Source organism: Dioscorea cayenensis, chromosome 13 (assembly GCF_009730915.1).
Source record: "Dioscorea cayenensis subsp. rotundata cultivar TDr96_F1 chromosome 13, TDr96_F1_v2_PseudoChromosome.rev07_lg8_w22 25.fasta, whole genome shotgun sequence".
NCBI lineage: Eukaryota > Viridiplantae > Streptophyta > Magnoliopsida > Dioscoreales > Dioscoreaceae > Dioscorea > Dioscorea cayenensis.
Genome location: NC_052483.1, coordinates 1,571,968 through 1,594,310, shown reverse-complemented (window position 1 = coordinate 1,594,310; position 22,343 = coordinate 1,571,968). Strand labels below are relative to the sequence as shown.

The following is a 22,343-nucleotide window of genomic DNA, read 5'->3' as shown; positions in this document are numbered from 1 at the left end:
TTATTAATCTTATACATATAGAGAGGAGAGAATTGGACGATTCAAACCGAATCGAACTGTCGATTAATCAAACCAAAATATATTCAGAAATGAAAACCGAACCAAATAAAGGTAAAAACCTAAATTAATCAAACCAAAATTTTTTGATTCAGTTAGATTATTAACCAAAATTTATTTTTTAACGGAAATTATATAAAAAAATTAAATAATTTATAGTGCAATTAATTCAACTATTAATTCATAATTATTTTAATTCATTATTTTAGGCTGATTATAACCTATTACGTAATGGATTTATAAATTAATCATACATAACTTATACAAAAACCAAACCTACGTATATATATTTTTTATTTATATAACATAATTTGGTTCGGTTTCGGTTAAACCAAATTTTTTACAAGAAAATGAACTAAACCGAATAACAAATTATAAATAAAATTGCTACCAAACCCAACCAAATCAGAAAAAAATTAGGTAATTGAACCAAACTTCTTATTCGGCATTTGGGTTTGGAACTCGGTTTTTCCGAATAATGCTCACCCCTCTATTACTCTTCTATATATATATATATATATATTTAATTCATAAATGTACTTATAATAAAAAAATAATTTAAGTTATCAAAATTTATTCTTTTCAAACTAAATACAGTAATTAAATATTTTTCTATTTGAGCGGGAAAAAAGTGGTATTAATTAATTAGATAATTAATTAATTAATTTTTTATTTATTTTAAAAAAATCAAATAAAGCGCTAATCAATGTCTTCTTCTCAAAATTTAAGCAAAAAAAATCCAAAAAACAGAGAGTAATAATGTGGAGAAAACTCTCTCTCCGATCATTCTCCGGCGAGGTCCCCGTTCTCTACTCCTTCCTCCAGCCCACCATCTTCGCTCCGGCGAAGCCCCGACCATCTCCACCATTGCCCCCACCTCAAGCTCCATCCCCATCCCCATCCCCATCCCCATCTCCGGCCGATATCTCCACCCTCCAATCCCAGCTCCAGTTGTCCCTCTCCTCCGGCGATCTCGACCTCGCATGGCGTTCCTTCAAGTCCCTCGCCGCCCTATCGCCTGCCCTTCCTTCCAATCTCTCCAACTCCCTCATCTCCTGCCTCTCTTCCCCTCCTCTTCATCTCCCCCACCTCAAGCGCGCTCTCGCCGCCACCCTCCATCTTCTCTCCCACTCCCCTCACTCTCTTTCCTCGCACTCTCTTCTTTCCCTCTTCTCCTCCCTCTCCTCCGCCCCTTCCCCTGCTCCCGCTCTCACTCTCGCCCGTTCCCTTCTCCAAAACCGCTTCTTTGCCCCCTTCTCCATCTGGGGTCCCTTCTTGCTCCCCATAGTCAAGACACCCCATTGGTTCCCTCCCTTCTTGAAGCTCTTTGAGGAAAGCTGCAAGCTTGCTCTTCAAGAACGCGCCAACGAGATGAAGCCTGACCTAGCCTCGTGCAACGACGTGCTCGACGGGTGCTGCCGCGTTACTGGCTCCGTTTCCGACGCCGAGAGGGTTCTGGAGATTATCTCGTCGCTGGGGTTGTCGCTGGATGAACGGAGCTTTGGGTTGCTTGCCTACTTGTACGCCTCCAAAGGGCTGGAAACTAAGATTGTTGAATTGGATTGTTTGATGACTGCTTTGGGTTTTATGAATAAAAAGATGAGCTTTTTCAGGAGTTTGATTAGTGGGTATGTGAAAAGTGGGGATTTTGATTCAGTTTCAAAGGTTCTCTTGCGTGCGTTGAAGGAGAAGAATGGTGGAAATGACTGTGTTTTGGATGAAGATGGTTATAAAGAGGTTGTGAAGGGGTTTGTTGAGAATGAGAGGTTCAAAGATTTGGCTGCTTTGATCATTGAGACACAAGAAGTTGAATCTCATATGGAAATGGTTGGCATTGAGAGCTCTGTGGGTTTTGGGATTGTGAATGCTTGTGTTGTTTTAGGGTGGCTTGAGAAAGCACACAACTTGCTTGATGAAATGTCTGCTCAGGGAGCTGCAGTGGGGATTGGAGTATACTCATCGATACTGAAAGCTTATTGCAAAGAGCAGCGCACTGCCGAGGCGGCACAGTTGGTGACGGAGATTAGTGCTGCCGGACTTCAATTGGATGTAGGCAGCTTCGATGCTTTGATTGATTCATCAATGACGGCGCAGGATTTTCAGTCGGCGTTCTCGCTTTTCAGGGACATGAGGGAGGCGAGGTTGCCTGAATTGAAGATGAGCTATTTGACTATAATGACAGGATTGATGGAGAATCACCGGCCGGAGCTCATGGCTGCATTCTTGGACTCGGTCATTGATGATCCGCGTGTGGAGGTTGCTACTCATGATTGGAATTCTATCATTCATGCATTTTGCAAGGTTGGGAGATTGGAGGATGCGCGGAGAACTTACCGACGAATAGTGTTCTTAAGATTTGAGCCGAATCAACAGACGTTCTTGTCACTCATCAATGGATATGTCTCCACCGAGAAGTTCTTCAGCGTGTTGTTGCTATGGACTGATGTGAGAAGGAAGGGGATGAAATTGGACCATGATTTGTTGGATGCCTTCTTGTATGCTTTAGTGAAGGGAGGGTTCTTCGACGCGGCAATGCAGGTGGTAGAGAAGGCACAAGAGTTGAAGATTTTTATCGACAAGTGGAGACATAAGCAAGCTTTCATGGAGAAACATAAAAAGCTAAAGGTGGCAAAGCTTAGAAAGAGGAACTTCAGGAAGATGGAAGCTTTGATAGCCTTCAAGAATTGGGCTGGTCTCAATGCATAATTTAACTGTTTCTCAAGATAGTGATATTTACTTTTCATTTCTACAACAGTTCAATCAATCCATGAAATGAAAGTTTCAGAGATGATTTCTGAATCTTTCATCACAGAATCAGGAGTTTTTTTATCAGCCTGTCTTCTAACAACACATGCATTGATGTCTCTCTTTAGCAGGGTAATATCAATTCTCTTATCTTTGCAAATGGGAATATAAACTGATTCTTGACACTAATTGATGTCTCTCTCTTTATATATATATATATGCCTGCTCATGAGCATCCGAAGCTTTATTTGGTGTTCTACATAGCTCATCTGTCATTTTATATTAGACCATTCAACCACAAGAGTCATGAGAACATGCTAAGAAAGGTATGATGGAATTTTGCATTATTAGTCCATCATGGCCAACCAAATGATGAAGCAAAACTTTAGAAAAAGAAGGATTGAGAACACACAAAACCACTAGCATGATTTCATTCAACTAACAAAATCACTACTACCTCATTTACAATGGAGGAGGAATGAGTTCAACAAAGTTCCCTCAAAGGTGGACAAACATGAACAGAGACACAGAGAGAGAGAGACATTCAATTCAGAGCCAATGGAAAAACATAAGGCATGATGAGAGGAGAACTGCCAAGAAGATGAAGCTCATTTGAGCCTTTGGAAGAGAACCACCATCACTGCCATCATAGCTGTTGCCTGAGGGGCCTAGTCCTCCTCCAATCACTCCAGTGCGGTGCGGTGCCGGTGCTACCAGTGTTTGGTGTGAAGGTGCCCGGAGATGTTGATGATCCAGGTGTGTTTGTAGATGGTGTGTTGCTTGTCCCTGCAGCACTGCATTGCAACAAAACACAAGATGTTCATACTCATAGAATTGTAGTTAAGTTTTTTACTGCTAGAACTGAGTGTTCTTATTCCATAATGATAAATGAACTTGGCATCAGATTCCACATGAATTATATAGACACTAGAGACCTGAAAGCAAACTGATAAAGATGCTATGATATTCCAAAAGAGAACACATTGAGCAAAAGGCAGAGATAAAAGAAATTGAAACAGAAGATACCTTGGGGTAGCAGGATAAGTGCAAGCTCCACCAGCTGCAAATTCACACAAGCAATGGTTTAATGCTTCTATGATTGATCAAGAACAGCAGAAATACAGAAAAGAAATGTGTTTTGAATGGCAACATACGACTAGGATCCGAAGAAACAAGGCCAGCAGCGCCAGCAAAGTCACAAGATCCTTGAGCCTGCCCTTTCCTCTGATAGTAGCTATTAACAGCATAAGAGCAATGACCATTCACAGTGTTGGGATTATAACAAGCTCCATTCTGAAGAATGGGGTTGCAATCAGCTCCAGCTCCACAAGCATAGTCCAGTGCCTTTTGCTGAGAAGTTGTAGCCTGGTCTTGCTTGCAAACACACCAAGCAGCATCTTGCAGAGCAGAACACAGCACAAGGAAAACAAGCTTCAGTTTGTTTCAAAACAGAGTCACTCAAAACACAATGGAAGTGGATCTTGAAAGCCAAATCCACCACCTTTCTCTTATCTTTCATTAAAGCTCAAGAGAACAAGAAAGTTCAGACCCAAAAATCAAATCTTTTTCTCTCAAAACAACTGTGAAACATGAACAGATACATAGTTCATAAAGGAAGGATCACAAGTGAGAGATAGTGATCTTCAAACCCAAAGCCACCACCTTTTCTCTGAAGTTCAAACAGAGCATTAAGAAAACTACAGAGACATGGAACTTACTCACCTGAAGACCCAACCATGGCAAAGACAAGCACTGGGAGGAGAAAAACAGCCATTTGATTCTCAACAAAGTTGTATGAGCTTTGAGATCTAGAGAAGAACAACATACATATATGCTCTTCTGTTTTTGCACCACCAACTGTTTTATATTACTGCTAAGAGCCTAAGACACACACACAGAGAGAGAGAGAGAGTGTGTGTCTGTGTATGTCCTTGGGAAATGAGCTGCCCTTTGCCTCTGTGTTGCAGCCTTGTCTATGAACGGTCTTAAACTCAAGTGTAGAGTTTATGTAGCTAGAGTTTTAACTCACAAGGTACTGCTCTGGTTTAGTGTGTGGTTAAGGCTTTGGAGGAGAAGGAGAACATCAAAGAAAGCTCCTTTATCCATCCTAAGGTGGTGACCATCTCTTTTTTTAATTTTTTTTTTATTTTTATTTTTTATTTGTTATTTTTCTTCATTTCAAAACATTGATGATTTGCTGTCAGATTGACATTACATAGCTGTATTGCTTGTCCTCTCTTTCTCTCTCTCTTTATCTTTTTATCTCTCTCTCTCTTTCTCTCTGTGTTTTGATAAACTTTGAGAGCTTTTTTGTCTTCACTCTTTCTCAAGTTACTTCACTTGTTTCTATTTTTCTCTTGTTGTTGTTGTTGTTGATATGTATATGTTTAGATATGCGCTCAAAAAGCACTGCAGGTGTTACAGGCATCATATTTTATTGTTATTATTATTTTTAGGTAGCTTTTTTTTATTCAAAATTTTTTTAATAGATTGAAATGTATGTTTTTTTTGGTTAAAATGTGGAGAAATAGGAACCAGGGACTAACTTGATGATAACTACCGATGTTTGTGATTAAAAGGTTTCATATTACAATTCATGTTCAGAATCTCTTACAGGGAGTTATGTGTGAGGATTAATTCTCATTCTCCTCTTCAAAGTTGCATAATAGAAGTTATTCTCAGGAAGTCAATCATGCTATTGATGTATTTTTATACCCGTTTATTTTTTGTTTTATCGCTTGTTGATTTTACTTTTTTAAAAAAAATACAGATAAAAATGAAGGGAAATGAAGTGATGTTGTTTTAGTGTATTTTTGTTTTGGTAAACTATTTGTTAGTTTTTTAAAAATAATTTTTACTTAAAATAATGAAAATTTTGAAGGGTACAGTGTGAAAGGAAAGTTTTTTGAAGAATATGTTGATGTATTTATTTGATTTTATTTATTAAAAAGATGTGTGTGTACGTCACTGAATTATGTAATAATTTAAATTGATTTAAATTACAAATTAAGAAAGCATGCCAAGTATCAGTTGATGTGGCATATGTCATAAATGTTTGCGTAATGCTTGAAAGAATTGGGTCAAAAGTGTGCAATATACTATTTATTATATTTTTATTTTTATTTTTATATATATAATATATACAAGTTTGTAATTAACTATTTAAGGATTGTTTTAATTTAAGAGTATGAATTTTGAATGGAAGGACTGTCATCTAAGTTTTCCGGATTATTTAATAATATAATCTCTTCATCTCTCACTATCAAAAGCTTTAAGAGTATATTCATTTAATGAATTATTTTAATTTTAATTTTAATGTTAATGTTAATTGATGTGTGTCACAAAATGACAAAAGTGGCCATATAGTTTTGTGATTAAGATAAAACTTGTTTTGTATTTCCATTATTTAACTCTTTTATTAAATCCATTACATGATCATTGGATTCATTTGTTTGGCGATTATCTGAAAAAAATTACCATTGCCATTAAAATTGTAGAACTAATAAGATTAATGATAATATGAGATTATTAATAATGAACCATTTAAATTTTAATCTTGGTTGATATATTTATGCTTAATTACATGCTACAATTAAGTAAATAAAAATTTGCTTGAATCTCTAACATGCACTTAAAAAAGAACATATTTGTTTGTGGAAATGTTTTATTTGGCAAGAAACAAACAATGAAACCATATTAAGCAATCTAATAACTTTAAATTTCAAATGAAATTAAAATGCATAATTATTAACAATTTCTCAATGTGGTGTGAGCTGTGTGGCAAGTAATTTGCCAAAATGGTGGCCAATAAAAACCACATGTTGTTATATGGCACAAATGCTGAAACATTGACTTCAAACACAATTAATTCCTAACAAATATAAGCAAAAATCAAAAATCAAAATTAAAGAAAACAAAAGGCTTTCTTAGATGATGACTCATGTGCATACATACAACCAATAAAATGAACCAACAACCTGTAAAAGCAGAGATGCACAACCAGTTTTTCTCAGTTTACATTATACAAAACTTTGTAAACTTCCAACCATGGAATGATTTTCAGTATGTTAGGAACACAAAATGTCCATGGAATTGCATCTGCTCACATTGGATGGTTCAGCAAAAAATATGTCAGACGACGAGCCTAAAATTCAGCTGCTGAGTGATGAAAGCATCCCGCCGCCGCTTTTTGTCGGTATGACAACCTCCCAACCCGGCCCTCGAATAGGAAAAGAATGTACTTCCTCCGAATCACCAGCCAATAGATCGCTGCGATCCAAAACTTTGAGTAGATTTTCGTCACTGATGTCAGTTTGAATCAGCTTGTCTTCTGCATCCTCTTCATCTTTAAGCAAGGATAGTAAATCTGATTCCTGAAGCAATGATTGATTCAAAAACAAGTGAATGGTTTTAAGTGATGCATTTGGAACAATTGTAATATTTTAATGTTTGATGATTTGAGAAAAATACAGACATCTAGTATATTTGGTTTTGCTCTCTCTTGATGGAACTGCCCTTTCCCGATAACCACATGTTCCAGTTTTAATTTCCCAAATGCCTTCTTCATAATTCGTCCCTGCAAAAACCGTTTGTTGATAAGCTCCCATGAAAACGAAGGCAACAGTGAATGAGAATTTAAAATGAAAAAAAAAAAAGGACAAGCAAATTACACCTCGACCGATTGGGAAGTCGCAAGCCTGTAAACATGAACGGGTCGTGTTTGTCCAATCCTGTGGCAACGATCCATGGCTTGAAGATCCATTTGGGGATTCTGGAGTCCATTAGAGAATCAGTTAAATTCGTTTGTTCAAAGATTATAACCAAATTTAACACTGGTTAATTTTAAAAGAAAAGTGGCTTACCCAATCACTATCATACAAGATGCAGGTATCTGCAGCAGTGAGATTGATACCAAGACCACCAGCCCGAGTGCTCAGAAGAAAAACATTCACATTGCTGTTCAAATCATTGAATGCTTCAATCTGAAAACCGATAAAGAGTAGTGAATGAGCTTAAGGCTCTTGCAAGGAGAGGAAACCATCAAAACTATGCTCCAGCAGAATTCAACTCAAGACATTTCATAGCATGGGGTTTTGTAAGAAGTGAGGACAAAACATCAATAACATGCTTCAGCAGGTTCAAACTAAATTCTTTCCATAAGATAGGATACAGAACAAAACACATGCTAATATTAGTTTGACTTAAAATTTGGAAGGAAAGAACTAACTACAACCAATCCCAGTCCCTGATATTGACTTAACACATGCTAATAAGATAGTGATTCCAAACTCTGTTACTAGAAAAAAATGCCACTGATGTTGACAACATTACACAGCAAGATTGAAATATGAAAAACACACAAGACAGCAAAATCACTGCCAAATGGATGTAAGAGCAGGGCAAGTATCAGCTACACAAGTACCTGTTTTTTTCTTTCATCTAACCTTACTCGGCCATCAATTCTACAAACTTCAATATTTTTCTCACTGAAGTAATAATCCATTATGTCTAAAACCTTTGTAAACTGGGAAAATATAAGAACCTGCAAAAAAGCACGTGTTATATGATCTCTTATCAATTTAGATAATTCCACACACATACAAAAACCATACTTTGTGTCTCCGAGAAAGTAATAGCGGCAAAAGTCTGTCTAACAAACGAAACTTCCCACACTGTTCTACTATCTGTTCAATAGGCGGATATAAAACTGCCATAGAAAAACAGGCCATTTTAAACAGAATCTGTTGTCTAAAGTCATGGAATGTCATATATAAGGAAATAGATGCATACATGATCCATCATATGCAGACTCCAAGAGATCAGGGTGATTGCAGTTCTTCCTCAATTGCATCAGCAAGTTGTTCAGCTTCCCTTTCATGCCGGATCTTTGAATAGCTGTATTTAGCTCAAACTATTAGCAAAATAAAGAAAGTGGCAAAATGCAGCACAATGCAACTGGAAAAGACCATTGCATTTCTATAGAGCTTCAAAGAAATGCAAAAAGAACAATTACAAGGGCATACGACCCTTTACCATAATCAATGGTTCCAACATGGTCTTCAAATGTTTTATTAATTAGGTGATCCTGGATGAGTTTTTGGTGTTCAGTCATATCAGCATATAAAATAATCTCTTTCTTCCTTGGAAGCAACTGCTCAACATCAGCCTTCATACGTCGGAGAAGAAATGGCCGCAGTATTGAATGAAGCTTTGATATCACCTATATATATATCACTGACTATTTAAACTCCTCTTCAAGAAAAGTAAAAAATGGCTGAGGATTGCAGCACAATCAGTGGAAGCATTACCTGAACCCTCCGTTTCTCTTCTGTCTCTTCGGATTGATAATCATTGTTGCACCTCCCTGACAGATCAAACCTGTAAAGAAGAAAATGTGAATGACAAATCTAACTTGATATTGAAAAAATAACAAAGTCAAACATGATGAATTATGCTTAATTTGTTGAAGAAGTTACAAAAATCAAGATGGAGACAAATTTTGGTAAGAAAAGTAGTTCAATCAACAGATAAACATGCCGATTGGCATGAAATATTTTTATTAGGATAAGATAAGCTCAAATCCTACCTTGTTCACTTGCAGATGTATAAAATATACATGTGAATGTTCTATGCATATGGCCAACTCAAACAAAAAAGTTGTTTGGAAGTACTCAGCATTTACTCATATAAACCAAAGGAATATAAAAGTCCAACAGTTAGTTTCAAGCAGAGAAACAAGATGAAGCATAATAAACACAGTATATAAGAAGTATCGCTAATGCAAATACCCTCAAAGTTTACATAGACCATAGGCTATGAAGAATTTATTAAGCATTTCTTTAGACAAAAGTCACAAAACCTATACACAGCAAGACAACCATAAGCATAATTACCAAGCCATCACCATCATTAATCAAATAAAGAAAAAGTCATATCAGTCATGATAGCTTGTCATAAACTTATTCCCAATAACAAGCATTTACCTATAGTATATTATTCAACAATACAGCAACTCAGCAAGTAGCCAAAATAGGCATATCAATGGGTTGCAAGGAAAGCAAAGATTTTAGAATCTACCTGAAGAAGTAACATTTGTTAGAAAACAGACTTACCATGATTCAAACTCTTGATGAGATGAGAAAATGTCAGGCAGAATAAAGTTCAGCAATGACCATAGCTCAGCCAAGTTGTTCTGCAAAGGTGTTCCAGTTAGCAGTAGCTTATTTTCAATTGGTAAGCGTCTCAACTGTTTTAGCAATAAACAGTTGGTATTTTTCAGCCGGTGACCCTATGAAAAGTACAATGTAGCACACAAAAGAAGAAACAGTCATCATCTGGACATGAAAATAATGACAATGAATCGAGCTGCTAGTATAGCACAAGATTACCTCATCAACAACAACATATTTCCATCTGTACTGTGCTAGAACACTAGCATCATTCAGCACAACCTCATAAGAAGTGACAACAACAGGAAATTTAGGGCCTAGCTTGTTTCGGCATAAACTTTTTTCGAATTTCCCTCCTTTCATTCTTTGACCCATGATATAAAATAGAGCCCATGGAAGGTACAAACCTGATAAATAACAAATCAGGATATGACAAATCTGCAGAATGATGCAAAAGCAAATGGGACACTGCCATTATACCTTGAAATTTCATTCATCCAGTTTGAAAGGGTTGAAAGAGGAGCTATTATCATATATGGCCCATCCAAACCCTTCCCTTTAAGATGTGCAAGGAACCCAATAGTCTGAATAGTCTTACCAAGCCCCATTTGATCTGCTAAGATCCCATTGAGTCCATTCTGCCACAGTGAAATAAGCCATTTTACACCTTTGACCTGATAAGACTTCAGTATTCCGCCAGTCATCAATGGGACAAGTTCTGCCTGCTCTTTCTTAACCCTTTCCTCCTCAGTGAGGATGGCATCTTCAGGAGCTATGGCTTCACGGGATCTTGTTAGCATTGCTGCAACTGCCGTCTTGGCTTTTTTCTGGAATACAGCATGGAGTAATCAATCCTCATTAAAGACAATCAAAGCATAAGATCAAAACACAAGAAAAGCACAAAGATATCTCTCAATTAAACAGCACACTGTGTCATAACAAAGGAAGAGAGAATCAAACTCATACTAACTCCTTCAGCTATATATCAGCACAAGCTGCACAACAACCACAAAAATAAGAAAAAGTAAAACGGACATATAAAGTTTGCACAAAGTCAACTAAATTTTTAAAGCAGTGGAACTCAACCGAACAAGTTGCAAATTTTCTCAACAACACTAACAGATTAAACTCGGCCCGTGGCTCAAAACAACAAACGCATAACATGTATTCTACAAGGTACTGACCTACAAACGACACTGAAAAGAGAACATGCCTGAAGCACATGCCAATCATAGAAATAGGACTTCCACAGATGATCTTAGAAACAAAAAACTCTTTTTTGGACATCATACCAACGATCCAAATAGAAACTATAGAAGCACCTCATATCTAATAAAATCTCAGTTAACTTAAAATAAACAAAACAAAAAAAATATCCAAACTTTCATCTTTAAGCCACCCACCAAAAAGAAAAAAACTCACATTGTTGTATTCACTTGATGCCTTTCCCTTCCTCTTCCGCCCCCTCCCAGTCTTCTTCCTTTTAGTTTCGTCCTCCGCTTCCAATTCCACATTATTCTCCACTCCATTCTGCAATCCAGAAGCAATCTCAAAGATTCCAAAAACACTCATAACCAAGAATAAAAACAACAAATCTCAGGACTTTCTTACAAATGTGATATCGTCCATCTTTTCAAGGAGGAACTCAGAGTAAAGCTGCGTCTGCGTGAGTAGCTCATCAAGCTTAGTGAACTTGAAGTTCGGGTCCTCCCTCTCAGCAGGCACTTCAAACTCACTCTTTGAAGCCTCCTCTTCCATCTTCATCCGGTCCTCGAGCAACTTCTGCTCCTCCTCCGCCATGGCCTCCGAGATAAACGACACATCCCCCTTCTCCTCCACGCCATCACCAATCACCCCATTGCTTTGGGGCTTCTCCTCCTCTTTACACATCTCCTACTCCCAATCAACTCAATCAATCAGAATCCACCAATATCCCAACAAAAAAACCCCTCAAAAATATGAGAACCAAAAACCTCATCTTCCAGCACGGAAGTCGGAGAATCAGCGGTTCCTTCATTCTTAACATCGTTTTCCCTCTCGAACTCCATTCCAAAACCCTAAATCCATCCGATTTCGTTCCAATTAATCACAAAACACATATGAAAAACATACCAAATCAACGCAATTGGCAAATGCAAACCAAAATTGATACCAAATAAAAGATAAAAACACAGATTAAAACCAAAAAATCGAAGAAAAACTCGAAACTCATACCCAATCGAAGACAAAGAAGCGAGAAAAAGGGGGAAAAGGGACCGACGTTAATGGCCAAGCAGAGCTGTTAACAGAGGGGTCAGCTAGGGTTTGGGCGGGAAAACAGTGACGTAAAATGACGAAAATGGTCTTAGCTTTTCAATTTATTAACGGAAATACCATCGCCTCGTAAGTTGGGACTTAGTCACCTGACCGTCAACCTTCCCTAAGGGTATTTTCGTAAAGTGAGAATTTGAGATTCAAATCAACGTTGTCTGATGGGTTATGGGCCTTTAAGAGGCCTCGGGCCGCGTTCTGATTTACTAGTTTTAAATGATATTTTGCAAACTAATCCCTCCAAAAAAAAATATATATATATATATATATATTTCTTTATTGTGATTATTAATTAAGTGATTTTTTTCCATGTATGCATAAAAATTGGCTTTTCAATACGTACACTATTTTGCATAGAAGTAAATGTACCCCTTGAAGACTTTGCTTTAGAATTTACAAACAACTCTTTTTTCAATGTGACAATAAATATCAAAATGTAATTAATTAAAAGATTTTTTTCCTAATATATAAGATAATTGGCTTTTTAAATTAACAAGCTTATAATTATAAAATTAATTAAAATTTAATTTACTATTTTGGTAGTTTTTTTTTAATGAATAACATTCAAAATATGTCAAAAAGATAAACAAATATGAAAGTGCATCGATAATTTGAATAACTTAAAAAAAAAAACAATGATAATAGTTACATTTATGATTTGAATAATCTCCTATTATCATGTAATCTGAAAATAAAAAACAATGGTTCCTCCAATGGAGAGAGAGATGATCTCACAGAATCAGTTCTGTGATAGTTATTATAAAACTGAGATGTGGCTCGACCTCACCCTTTAAATTGCCTTGATTTAATAATTTATAGAGTAAAAGGCATGGATCTTTTAAGGTAATTATCAACCTATCCATATAGGAGTATTATATAATAAAAAAATAAAATTTATAAACTCATGGTTAAGAATGAGCTATGTCTTGGTTACCTGATAGTTACCACAAAATCAAGTCCATCAAAATTTCCAATATAATAATATAATTAGAAAATCCGGATTCAATAATAATAATAATAATAATAATAATAATTCCAAACAAAAAACACCTCAAAACTCTTTAGTTACCCTTTTTTTTCAACTGTAAAATTTTTTTTATGAAACTTTTATAAATAAAATATCAAAATGGTATCTCTATTTTGTGTTTTCCGTCTTTTTAGTCCCTTTAATATAAAATCTGCTTTGTATTTTTACACTTTTATCTTTTTGATCCCTCTAATTAATGAATCTGCCCTTTTGGTCTTTTCATGTGATGAATTAGAGGGACCAAAAAAAGATGAAAATGTGTAAATACGAGGACTAAAAAGGGCGGATTTTACAACTAAATGACGAAAATGTACAAATATAAAGACCAAAAGAGCATATTTTATATTAAAGAGATTAAAAAGTCGGAAACCAAAAAATAGAGGGACAAATTTAATATTTAAACCATTCATTCAATTTAGAGTAAAATTTTAAATAAATCAAATTAAATGGATTAATATTTACGAAATTCAAAATTACTTTTTTTTTTAATAATCTTTTTTAATACACATATTATATATATATATATATATGGAAAATATTCAAAACGTGTTTCGTTTGTTAAACATCTGAAAAACGTACCCAAAAACCATGCGTCCCGTTTCCCAAAACCCTCATCTCGTTTCCCCCAAACTCCATCTTCTCCACCGCGCCATCCACACTCCCAACCCACCGTCACCGCCGCTCGCCGGACTCTCCTCTCTCGCCACCACCATCTCCGACCTCGTCCTCTCCCACCCTTCCAACGATCCACAAACCCTAGCCAAATCCCTATCCTCTCACCTCCCCTCCTCCTCCCCTTCCTCCATCCCCGATCTCGTCCTCAAGCTCCTCTGGAACCACGCCCCCCGAGCTCTCCTCTTCTTCAACGCCCTTCTCCTCCTTTCCCCCCACCCTCCTCCCTCTTCCACCCTCACCCTCGCCACCGACCTCGCCGCCCGCCTCCATGACCACAGTACTCTCCACCGTCTCATCTCCCTCCGCCCTCCCTCACCCCGCGCCTTCTCCTGCCTCTTCGAGCGCTACGCCGCTCACGGCAAGCCCGATCGCGCCATCCGCCTCTTCCTCTCCATGCGCCATCGCCATGGCTGCTCCCAATCCCTCCCCGCCTTCAACTCCCTCCTTGACGCCCTCTGCAAGTCTCGCCGCGTCGCCAAAGCCTCCTCCCTCGTTAAATCCCTAAGATCCCACTTCCACCCCGACGTCATCACCTACAATATCCTCGCCGATGGCTGGTGCCGCATGAAAAACACCTCCAAAGCTTTAGAAACCCTAAAAGAGATGATCGATTCCGGCATCCAACCCACGATCAACAGCTACAACATCATCCTCAAGGGTTTCTTCCGATCGGGGCAGATCAAGCACGGCTGGAACTTCTTCATTGAGATGAAAAGGCGGAGGAATTGCCGGCCGGATGTCGTCTCGCACACCACCGTGGTGCACGGGCTTGGCATCGCCGGAGATATCGATAAAGCCCGGAAGGTGTTCGACGAAATGCTCGGTGAGGGGTGCTTGCCTTCGGTAGCTACTTATAATGCTTTAGTTCAAGTGATTTGCAAGAAAGGCAAAGTTGAAGATGCATTGAAAGTGTTTGATGGAATGCTTGCAAAGGGTTATGTGCCGAATTCGATCACTTATAACTTGGTGATCAGAGGGTTGTGCCATGCCGGTGAGACGGCGCGGGCAATGGAGTTCTTGAATCGGGTCGAGGAGGAGGATGATCGGCGAACGAATGTGCAGAGTTATAACATTGTTGTTCGATATTTGATGGAGGATGGGGAGATGGAGAAGGGATTGGAGGTGTTTGAGAGGATGAAGAGGAAAGGCCGGTGTTTGCCGAACCTTGATACGTATAATGTGATTATCAGTGGGATGTTTAAGAGGAAGCGGCCGGAGGATGTTGTCGTGGCGGGGAAGATGGTGGTGGAGATGGTTGAAAGAGGGTTTTTGCCGAGGAGGTTCATGTTTAATAAAGTTTTGAATGGTTTGTTGATGACTGGGAAACCAGAGGTTTGCTAGAGAACTTCTGAGATTGCAAGAAAGGCACAAGCATCTAAATAGGATCAGATTGTGAAGCAAGCAATCTTGGTTGCACAAGAATACAGTATTTTATCCTGATAATGAAATTTGTTCGGAAGAGTGATAAACATAAACACATGATGATATATCTGTGCTCCAAAGACAACATGTATGAGGTTTCAGTCACCTGAATTTCCTTGTACAAAAATTGGAAAAAGAGGTGCTGTATATGGTTAGCCATTGGCGACAATCTCATGAATAGCATCACTGATTGCTGGATCGTCTGACCTGACCGCGAGCTTCATTGCGACTTGTTTGGGGCCATCGATCCCGAATGATAACCTGACTAGCACCTTGACATTGCCAATGAAAATACCAGAGAGGAGACTAGTATGTGACCTTGAATTGTTCGGAACAACATCAGTTCCCTGATAAGCAAAACCAAATTTTAAGTGTCAGACAAACTGTACAGGCTTATGGTTATTTAGATTTGAAAGAATGGTAGGTAACCAATTTAAACATGAAAACTAAATGACAAGATTGGGCAAAAAGATGGTGAGTTCTAGGTTGATTATTCAATGAAGCAATTGGCATGATTTCTGTGAAGTCAATCAGCAAATTTGAGGAAGAACTACATCCAGAGGTTTTGAATTAGCCATCACTAATGTATGAAAAGTTGCAAGGCAAAAACGGTGAGTTATGAAAACTACAAACATTTGGTAAACCAAGATAAACAAACAGTTGGTTTAGGCTGGTTTGGGCTAAACTAAAATTTATGACAGTTGAGGTAAATACGGGTAATCGGGTATAGAATGCGACTAACGTCACTAACCTCACAAGGCTGCATTCCGAGAAGGGTGATGACAGCACTCACAGCTTCTGCCAGGCTCTCTCGCGCGCCAAGTCCATACTCATCAACACGCTCAGAATCCGGGTCCATACTTTCCCAGGCATTTCTGAAGTTGGAGACACCAAGCTTCAGCATATAGTCTGCCGCAACAATCTCAAGATCTTCTAGTTGGTATTCATCTTCAACACCTTCATCCTCTGTTTCTCCAGTGGTGGGATCTACCTGAAGAATGACATATAAATTATCAATATTCCACATGCTAATGTTGATCTACTCAACCATCAGAAAAATAAAAAATAAGAAAACACAACGTCATGGTCAATATACATCGACTTAAATAATTATCAAATTTGTTTAATGGTGCAAACACATAAAATGAGGAGAGAAAAAAAAGGAGCATCAAAATAAACCTTTCTGATAGTGGTTCCAATTATTTATACAATTAAAAAGAGAGCCCACACTTAAAACCGAATTTCTCAATGACAAAATGGCAGGAGCTTACCTCCTTAACAATGAACTTCAACAGGTTGGAGAATTTCCCCACAGCAGGAACTCCAGCTGGCTTTTCAAAGGCTACAAAAGTTTGCCCAGGTGAGTCATAGGGCAAGGATCTTAGTGGCTTTGATGCCACTTCAGAAAATTCCTCAGCGTCAGAAGCATCCACAAAAACAATGACCTGGTGCAGTAAAGTAAAATTCATAATATGTGAGTTGATTTACAAGGGGAACGAAGTAATCCTTATTCTGGCGGCACTTACATTTTCCAAGAGTTGTTCAGGAATGGTATTTGTACAGTTGTACTGGAACACAACATGCTCATCAAAAATGTGCTTCACAACATTAACTGCATATTCTGTTTCAGCCTCTGTCAACTCCACAGGAGCAGAAGACTGCTCAACAATAAATAAATAAATAAATGAAACCATAAAACACACAGTTTTATCAGATTATAAGGCCATCAACTATTTGAGAGACAAAAATATAAGAGTTAATAACCTTGAAGAGTGTTCCAAAGCTGGAAAATTCAGGAATGGATGAAAGCAGCTTTTCATATCCATCAACAGTTGATGTAGGGTTGCTGGTAGGAGGCCCCAAACCAGTTGGCACTTTACCAGGAGCCTTTTTCTCAGTAAGAGGTTGTGATTTGACCTCCTTTGGTACAGAAGAAATGTCAAAAGGTTCTTCAGAGGGCACCTGCATTCTCAAATACATATCAGATGAAGAATTGGTGTGGATCATTGAGTATTACAATGGCATGTAGTTTTCAACATGCAAATTCAATTCCACTGAAAGAGTTAGGCACATACATAATTCTGCAAACTCATTTCCAAGTTGGACAACGGCACATCCAGAGAACCAAAAAGGAACTCTTTCACATCATTGTCAGTTTCACCTACAGAGTCATCACCTCCAAGTGTATTGAGATAGAGTGTTGCCCGATCACGAACCTAAGTTAGCACATAGAAGATAAGAATGCAAAGCTTCTTATCAATAAACTCTAAAAGCCATGCCGTAATTAGGAAGTCATCAAGCAACTACAGCTTCAAGTAAATTTATCTTATCTTTAATTATGCACAAGACTAGAATCCCTTTTAAGTCAGCAAACCATTAAGCAAATCTATCAAAAGGATACTTGCATTTTTTGTTTCTGACTCCATACTATTAAGTAAACTATGAGTTGAACCTGTTAAGATATCTACAATGTCCAATGTATTGGTATCCTGTTAGTGGAAGGAGCACAGGATGATATAGGATATAACACCATTTTGTGGAGATCTTAGAAAATGTATCACAATCTTGAAGAAGAAATGAAATGATCCATAAAGTTAAAACAGAAGCTTACCTCATCATCAATATCAAAAAGGCATCTTCTCAAAAGGACAAATATTCGAGGCTACAAAAGATATCCCAGTAAGTTTCAGCATGAAAAGAAAAACAACACTTTAAAAATCTTAACTTTATGAAAAATGTAATCATAATACCTTCAATGACTCAACTAGCGCACCAAACTTTGCCAGTGTACTCACTGCAGCAGCTCGAACAGTAGCATTCTCAAGAATAACACGATTATATATGTAACGTATGTATTTAGTTGGATCAGACGTCTTTGGACCCTCATTTCCCAGAAAGTGAAGTATCTAAAAAAACAGTGGAAAAAAGAGTTGTTTAATCAACTAACTGATAATCTCAACATTAGAAAAACATTACAATATGAAATCATTTGAAGGAATACTCTGAAAGCCCCCACACAGGACTAGGTCATGAGCTGCTCTTCTACAACCAAACAATGAATAACGAATTTGAGATGCTCATGCATTATGCATCCAAGTTCATTGTCCTAGTTTTTGGAATGTATCCAAGTAGATTCCTAATGTATCACTCTCCAGCAATCATGCTTCTACTTAACGAAGAATATGAACTGATCAGAGAAGTGAAAGAAAACAGACTGGATACGCTGCATGTCACAGATCAGTTCTTTATCTTTGCTTTCTCATATCTATAATCATGATATGTTATGTTCCTGTTTAACAAGTTTCAGGAAATCAACTGTAACTAGGGCAGAAACTGTTGCAATCTAAGGCACCAATAAATTCACAATCCTCAATCTCAGGAAATCTAAGGCACCAATAAGTTTCAGGAAATCAACTGTAACAATTGCTTAAGCAAAAAAATTACCTGAGTAGAAAGATATGTGAATTCACAATCCTCAATAAATTCACAAAGATGAATCAGACCACTTTCCTTTGCATCAGGTATATCTCGGACAAGAATCACTATTGAATCAACAATTGCTTTTTTATACTCAAACCCGCCTTCTTCCCTAAGAATGTTGCTTAAGAAATTCATCCTGACAAGCAGTAGAGTAGATTAAACCTCATCAGAAAGATATATTGTAAATTCACAAAATAAGGTTTGCCATGATTGCACATACAATGAGCGATACTTGAGAGGGAATTTTAAGCACAGAGATCGAATTGCTTCCACAACAACAATCTTGAACTCATCAGCAATGTCTGACATAAAATTCGTGATCTGTTTCATCAAACGATCTATACTGGATTCATTGCCAGTTTTGAGAAGTGTAGTGATAGCAAGAGTTGCAATACTCCTGTTCTGATCGGAAATTAGACTCTCCATATCAATGTTGCAATTTGTAACTGCCAAAGGATGTGTCATAGCCACCTGTTAAAAATCATAGAACAAAAGATAAGATCTAATAAAGATTTATTCAATCCATCTTTTGGTAAAAGCTAACAAAATACAAACAGAAGTTAAAAATAGTGCAAGTGAATTACCAGAAAAGAGATAAAAGTCATGTTCATGTTTTGATTAAGGATCATCTTTGAAGCATTAAAAAAATATGTAGAAATCAATATGCACACCTTTGAATATTTACTAGCTACTATAGAAGCATATTTAACAATTAGAATACCATCATATTATACAAAAGCAAATGTTTAATTAAGAGCACAGCCTTCCAAAGGTTGCAATAAGTGTGTGCTTGCATTTGCTAACAATACATCTGTGATCTTATCAATTTTGATTATGTATATAGTATGATAATTTCCTGTGCTTAAAATTTGCATTTCATCAGAAATATAAAATCAAGGTAATAAAAAGATAATCAACCTTATTTAGAGTTCGAACAGCTGCAAATCGAAGTACCGGCTTGGATGAACTTAAAAATAATTGCAAAACTGTAATTGCAGGGGTCAATTCCCGATTAGTCACACCACTTAATTCTGTGATTGCTCTTGCAGCTTCAAATATAACCATTTCTGCCTTGTGTCGCAGGCAAGATTCAAGAAAGTCAAAGAAAGGGCGTTCCCCAGATTGCGAATTGCTTGTCTCACGAATTACCTGATGACCTACATATTAGCTCACTATTTACAATTATCATCGACTATTGTTCAAGTTAGATTAACATACCTGGCTAGTATATCTTATCAAAAGACACTGGGCTAAAGGTGAACGAACAGCTCCTTTTGTCAAACTAGTAACAAGCTTGCTCACAGCCAGTCGGTCATTTTGACGAATCTGAATTTGCAAGCCATCATTTATATCAGAATCAAGTAGTCAAATATTAAATAATTGCAAACAAAGCTTGAAATATGCACTTAGACTATTCCTATAAAATTCAACAGAAGCAGTCAAAGGCAAATCACACTTGTCAAAATCAGAACTTAAGCAGTAAAATTTCAAGCTTCTCAGCATATTGACAGATAAAACCAACCACAGGCGTTCAACACAAAGTTATTCCAAATGTCAGATTCAATGATGACTCAAAATAGGATTTAGTCATTGTGCCACACCCACATTTTAATGGCTTCACCAACAACAAAGAAAAAAAAATAGTAAGTGCTTTGTCATACCTGATGAAGAAGAGCCAAGGCATGGAATTGCACAAGAGCAGCTCTTGACTGAACAGCCTCTTGCACCTCATTGCTCCACCTTTTCACAATCTCCGGGTTGGTCTGCTGAATAGGAATTAGCATAAAATTTGATGTGCATCCTTTATATATATATTTTTTTAATCCAGTAGAAATAAGTACCTGAAGCAAATGGATACCACTAACAAGAGCAGCACTGGCAACAACAGGATTCTTGTCAACAACAGCTTGCTTCAAGTACCTCTCTATTTGGGTAAGCAATGTACCATCTGTGATTCTACAAAGAACCCGAATAGCATTTGCTCTATACATATCGGTCTTGCTATTCATATCTTTCATCAATGAGCTTGTGACAATAATAACCTTCCACAAATCAAACCAAACCAAACCAATGTGAAGATGTAAATCTATACCCAGCACGTGTTTAAGAAAATGGAAAAAATGATGAATTCTACCTCATCACTGGAGGGTGACAACTCTTTAATTATCAGATAAACCATTCTCCTCAACCCAGTATCTTTTGACTGGAAGAGCTTTGTCACCGCAAAGAAGACTTCTGTGGCTTCAATCTACAGTCACACCACAGCTACATAAACAATTGCTAATGCAAGCATGATAATATAAACAAGTAGATTAGCCAAAGCAATACCTTGGTGAACGTCTCTCCTTGGTTCAGAAGATACAAGAGTTTCGTGATAACCTACGAATTCAAAATCATCAGCTGATAAAACAACTATCAAGACATTGCCAACGAGTATAAATTGAAATAGTGAAAAACCTAACCTGAGAGCATCTCCTGGCATCTAGTTGCGGATCATGGAAAGCCCTAGCTTCCTGAAGAACTAAACCCTTCTCTATTCCCAGAAAAGGAGAGTACTCCACTGCAATTAATCCAAAAAAAAATTATATATAAAAAAAAAATCACAATTAGATCATCGTATTTCTTCACAAGCTTCAAATTTTCCGGGAAATGCTCACTTAGATCTCGACACCCAATTCACCACATTGTGCGAAAATAGAACAGTAACTCCAATTCTCCAACAAATATAATCTCATATTTCAATGAAGAAACCCCCAAAACTCAATCAGATCCAGTGAAAAACACGAAAAATCAAACAAACCAAAAAAAAAAACATCCATTTCGGATCTAAACACAACAGATCTGAAACCAGAACTACAAATCTGAATCAAATAACACTAAAAATTATCAATTAATCAACAAACAACGCCCAAAACAAAAAAGAAAGATCCAAAGAGGTAAAAAAGGAACCATGAATCCAAGAAGCGAGATATCGTGATACAGCGAGTTAAGGAGATTACCTTCGTCGTCCCGATCATCGTCCTTCTTCACGAGAGGCTGCGCCATCTCCGATTGTTGGGGATCCACGGCGACGAGCGAGACGAACAGCGCGAGCACGCGAGCGAGGCTGAGAAGAAGAAGAAGAAGAAGAAGAGCGTTTTGGACGCGAGTGCGAGTTTATAAGTATTTCTGAAATGACGTATTTACCCTTGTATGAAAATTAGCGACTATGTCCTTGTAAAACTGCATATTTGTATAGACATATGTACCCTAAATTTATATAAAAAAATAATTATATTTGCCTGTGTACTCTTTTTAAAATATATATATTGATAATTCGTCGATAAAAAAATAATACTAAAGTGAGATAGGCACAATCGATAGTATTGTAACTGTTGTTACTGTTGGAACTATTATAAATAAATCTTGTTGAAAAAAAATTAGAGGATTTTCAATTGTTGGATTTGAATCCAATAACT

General features: G+C 37.3%; 5 protein-coding genes across 6 annotated transcripts; 2 read left to right on the top strand and 3 right to left on the bottom strand.

The window, feature by feature from the left end:
* The first annotated feature begins 804 nt into the window (after positions 1–804).
* Positions 805–2,889, top strand: LOC120274820 (pentatricopeptide repeat-containing protein At1g69290). The gene has a single exon (XM_039281354.1). The coding sequence runs from the start codon at positions 817–819 to the stop codon at positions 2,761–2,763; it is 1,947 nt and encodes a 648-aa protein (XP_039137288.1). The 5' UTR covers positions 805–816; the 3' UTR covers positions 2,764–2,889.
* A 313-nt stretch (positions 2,890–3,202) lies between these two features.
* LOC120274821 (PLASMODESMATA CALLOSE-BINDING PROTEIN 3-like) lies at positions 3,203–4,878 on the bottom strand. Its single transcript, XM_039281355.1, has 4 exons — positions 4,525–4,878; positions 3,957–4,199; positions 3,829–3,862; positions 3,203–3,596 (listed from the first exon to the last, which is right to left on the bottom strand). Exons 1-4 carry the CDS (start codon positions 4,625–4,627, stop codon positions 3,449–3,451), a joined length of 528 nt encoding a protein of 175 aa, XP_039137289.1. The 5' UTR covers positions 4,628–4,878; the 3' UTR covers positions 3,203–3,448.
* A 1,884-nt stretch (positions 4,879–6,762) lies between these two features.
* LOC120274754 (ATP-dependent DNA helicase DDM1) lies at positions 6,763–13,948 on the bottom strand. Its single transcript, XM_039281284.1, is given in 17 exon segments — positions 6,763–7,175; positions 7,277–7,378; positions 7,475–7,573; positions 7,665–7,784; positions 8,225–8,344; positions 8,415–8,509; positions 8,593–8,697; positions 8,836–9,022; positions 9,111–9,180; positions 9,915–10,090; positions 10,191–10,295; positions 10,297–10,378; positions 10,452–10,798; positions 11,394–11,501; positions 11,583–11,864; positions 11,945–12,028; positions 13,888–13,948. Coding segments are annotated over 17 exon segments (2,361 nt in total). The 5' UTR covers positions 13,945–13,948; the 3' UTR covers positions 6,763–6,953.
* On the top strand, positions 13,890–15,348 carry LOC120274755 (pentatricopeptide repeat-containing protein At1g74900, mitochondrial-like). Its single transcript, XM_039281285.1, has one exon. It carries the CDS (start codon positions 13,897–13,899, stop codon positions 15,322–15,324), a length of 1,428 nt encoding a protein of 475 aa, XP_039137219.1. The 5' UTR covers positions 13,890–13,896; the 3' UTR covers positions 15,325–15,348.
* A 100-nt stretch (positions 15,349–15,448) lies between these two features.
* LOC120274753 (coatomer subunit gamma-2) lies at positions 15,449–22,026 on the bottom strand. 2 transcript variants are annotated; one of them, XM_039281282.1, is made up of 18 exons: positions 21,885–22,026; positions 21,348–21,445; positions 21,214–21,264; positions 21,020–21,133; positions 20,727–20,927; positions 20,547–20,651; positions 20,104–20,211; positions 19,804–20,034; positions 19,106–19,356; positions 18,850–19,021; positions 18,156–18,311; positions 18,017–18,067; positions 17,481–17,621; positions 17,170–17,367; positions 16,932–17,063; positions 16,677–16,850; positions 16,157–16,396; positions 15,449–15,752 (listed from the first exon to the last, which is right to left on the bottom strand). In XM_039281282.1, exons 1-18 carry the CDS (start codon positions 21,928–21,930, stop codon positions 15,558–15,560), a joined length of 2,664 nt encoding a protein of 887 aa, XP_039137216.1. In that variant the 5' UTR covers positions 21,931–22,026; the 3' UTR covers positions 15,449–15,557. The 2 variants fall into 2 exon arrangements, with proteins under 2 accessions (XP_039137216.1, XP_039137217.1); XM_039281283.1 differs by having other exon boundaries at positions 20,547–20,648.
* Positions 22,027–22,343: the final 317 nt, after the last annotated feature.

Excerpts from the sequence above, each read along its gene's own strand:
- LOC120274820 (XM_039281354.1), top strand. The coding sequence starts at position 817 with ATGTGGAGAAAACTCTCTCTCCGATCATTCTCCGGCGAGGTCCCCGTT.
- LOC120274821 (XM_039281355.1), bottom strand. The coding sequence starts at position 4,627 with ATGTTGTTCTTCTCTAGATCTCAAAGCTCATACAACTTTGTTGAGAAT. Across the intron at positions 4,200-4,524 it reads TGCCATGGTTGGGTCTTCAG|ATGCTGCTTGGTGTGTTTGC; the intron begins GTGAGTAAGTTC and ends CTGCTCTGCAAG. Across the intron at positions 3,863-3,956 it reads TGTTTCTTCGGATCCTAGTC|CTGGTGGAGCTTGCACTTAT; the intron begins GTATGTTGCCAT and ends GTGAATTTGCAG.
- LOC120274755 (XM_039281285.1), top strand. The coding sequence starts at position 13,897 with ATGCGTCCCGTTTCCCAAAACCCTCATCTCGTTTCCCCCAAACTCCAT.
- LOC120274753 (XM_039281282.1), bottom strand. The coding sequence starts at position 21,930 with ATGGCGCAGCCTCTCGTGAAGAAGGACGATGATCGGGACGACGAAG. Across the intron at positions 20,035-20,103 it reads TGATAAGATATACTAGCCAG|GTAATTCGTGAGACAAGCAA; the intron begins GTATGTTAATCT and ends GTAGGTCATCAG. Across the intron at positions 15,753-16,156 it reads TCGGAATGCAGCCTTGTGAG|GGAACTGATGTTGTTCCGAA; the intron begins GTTAGTGACGTT and ends TTTGCTTATCAG.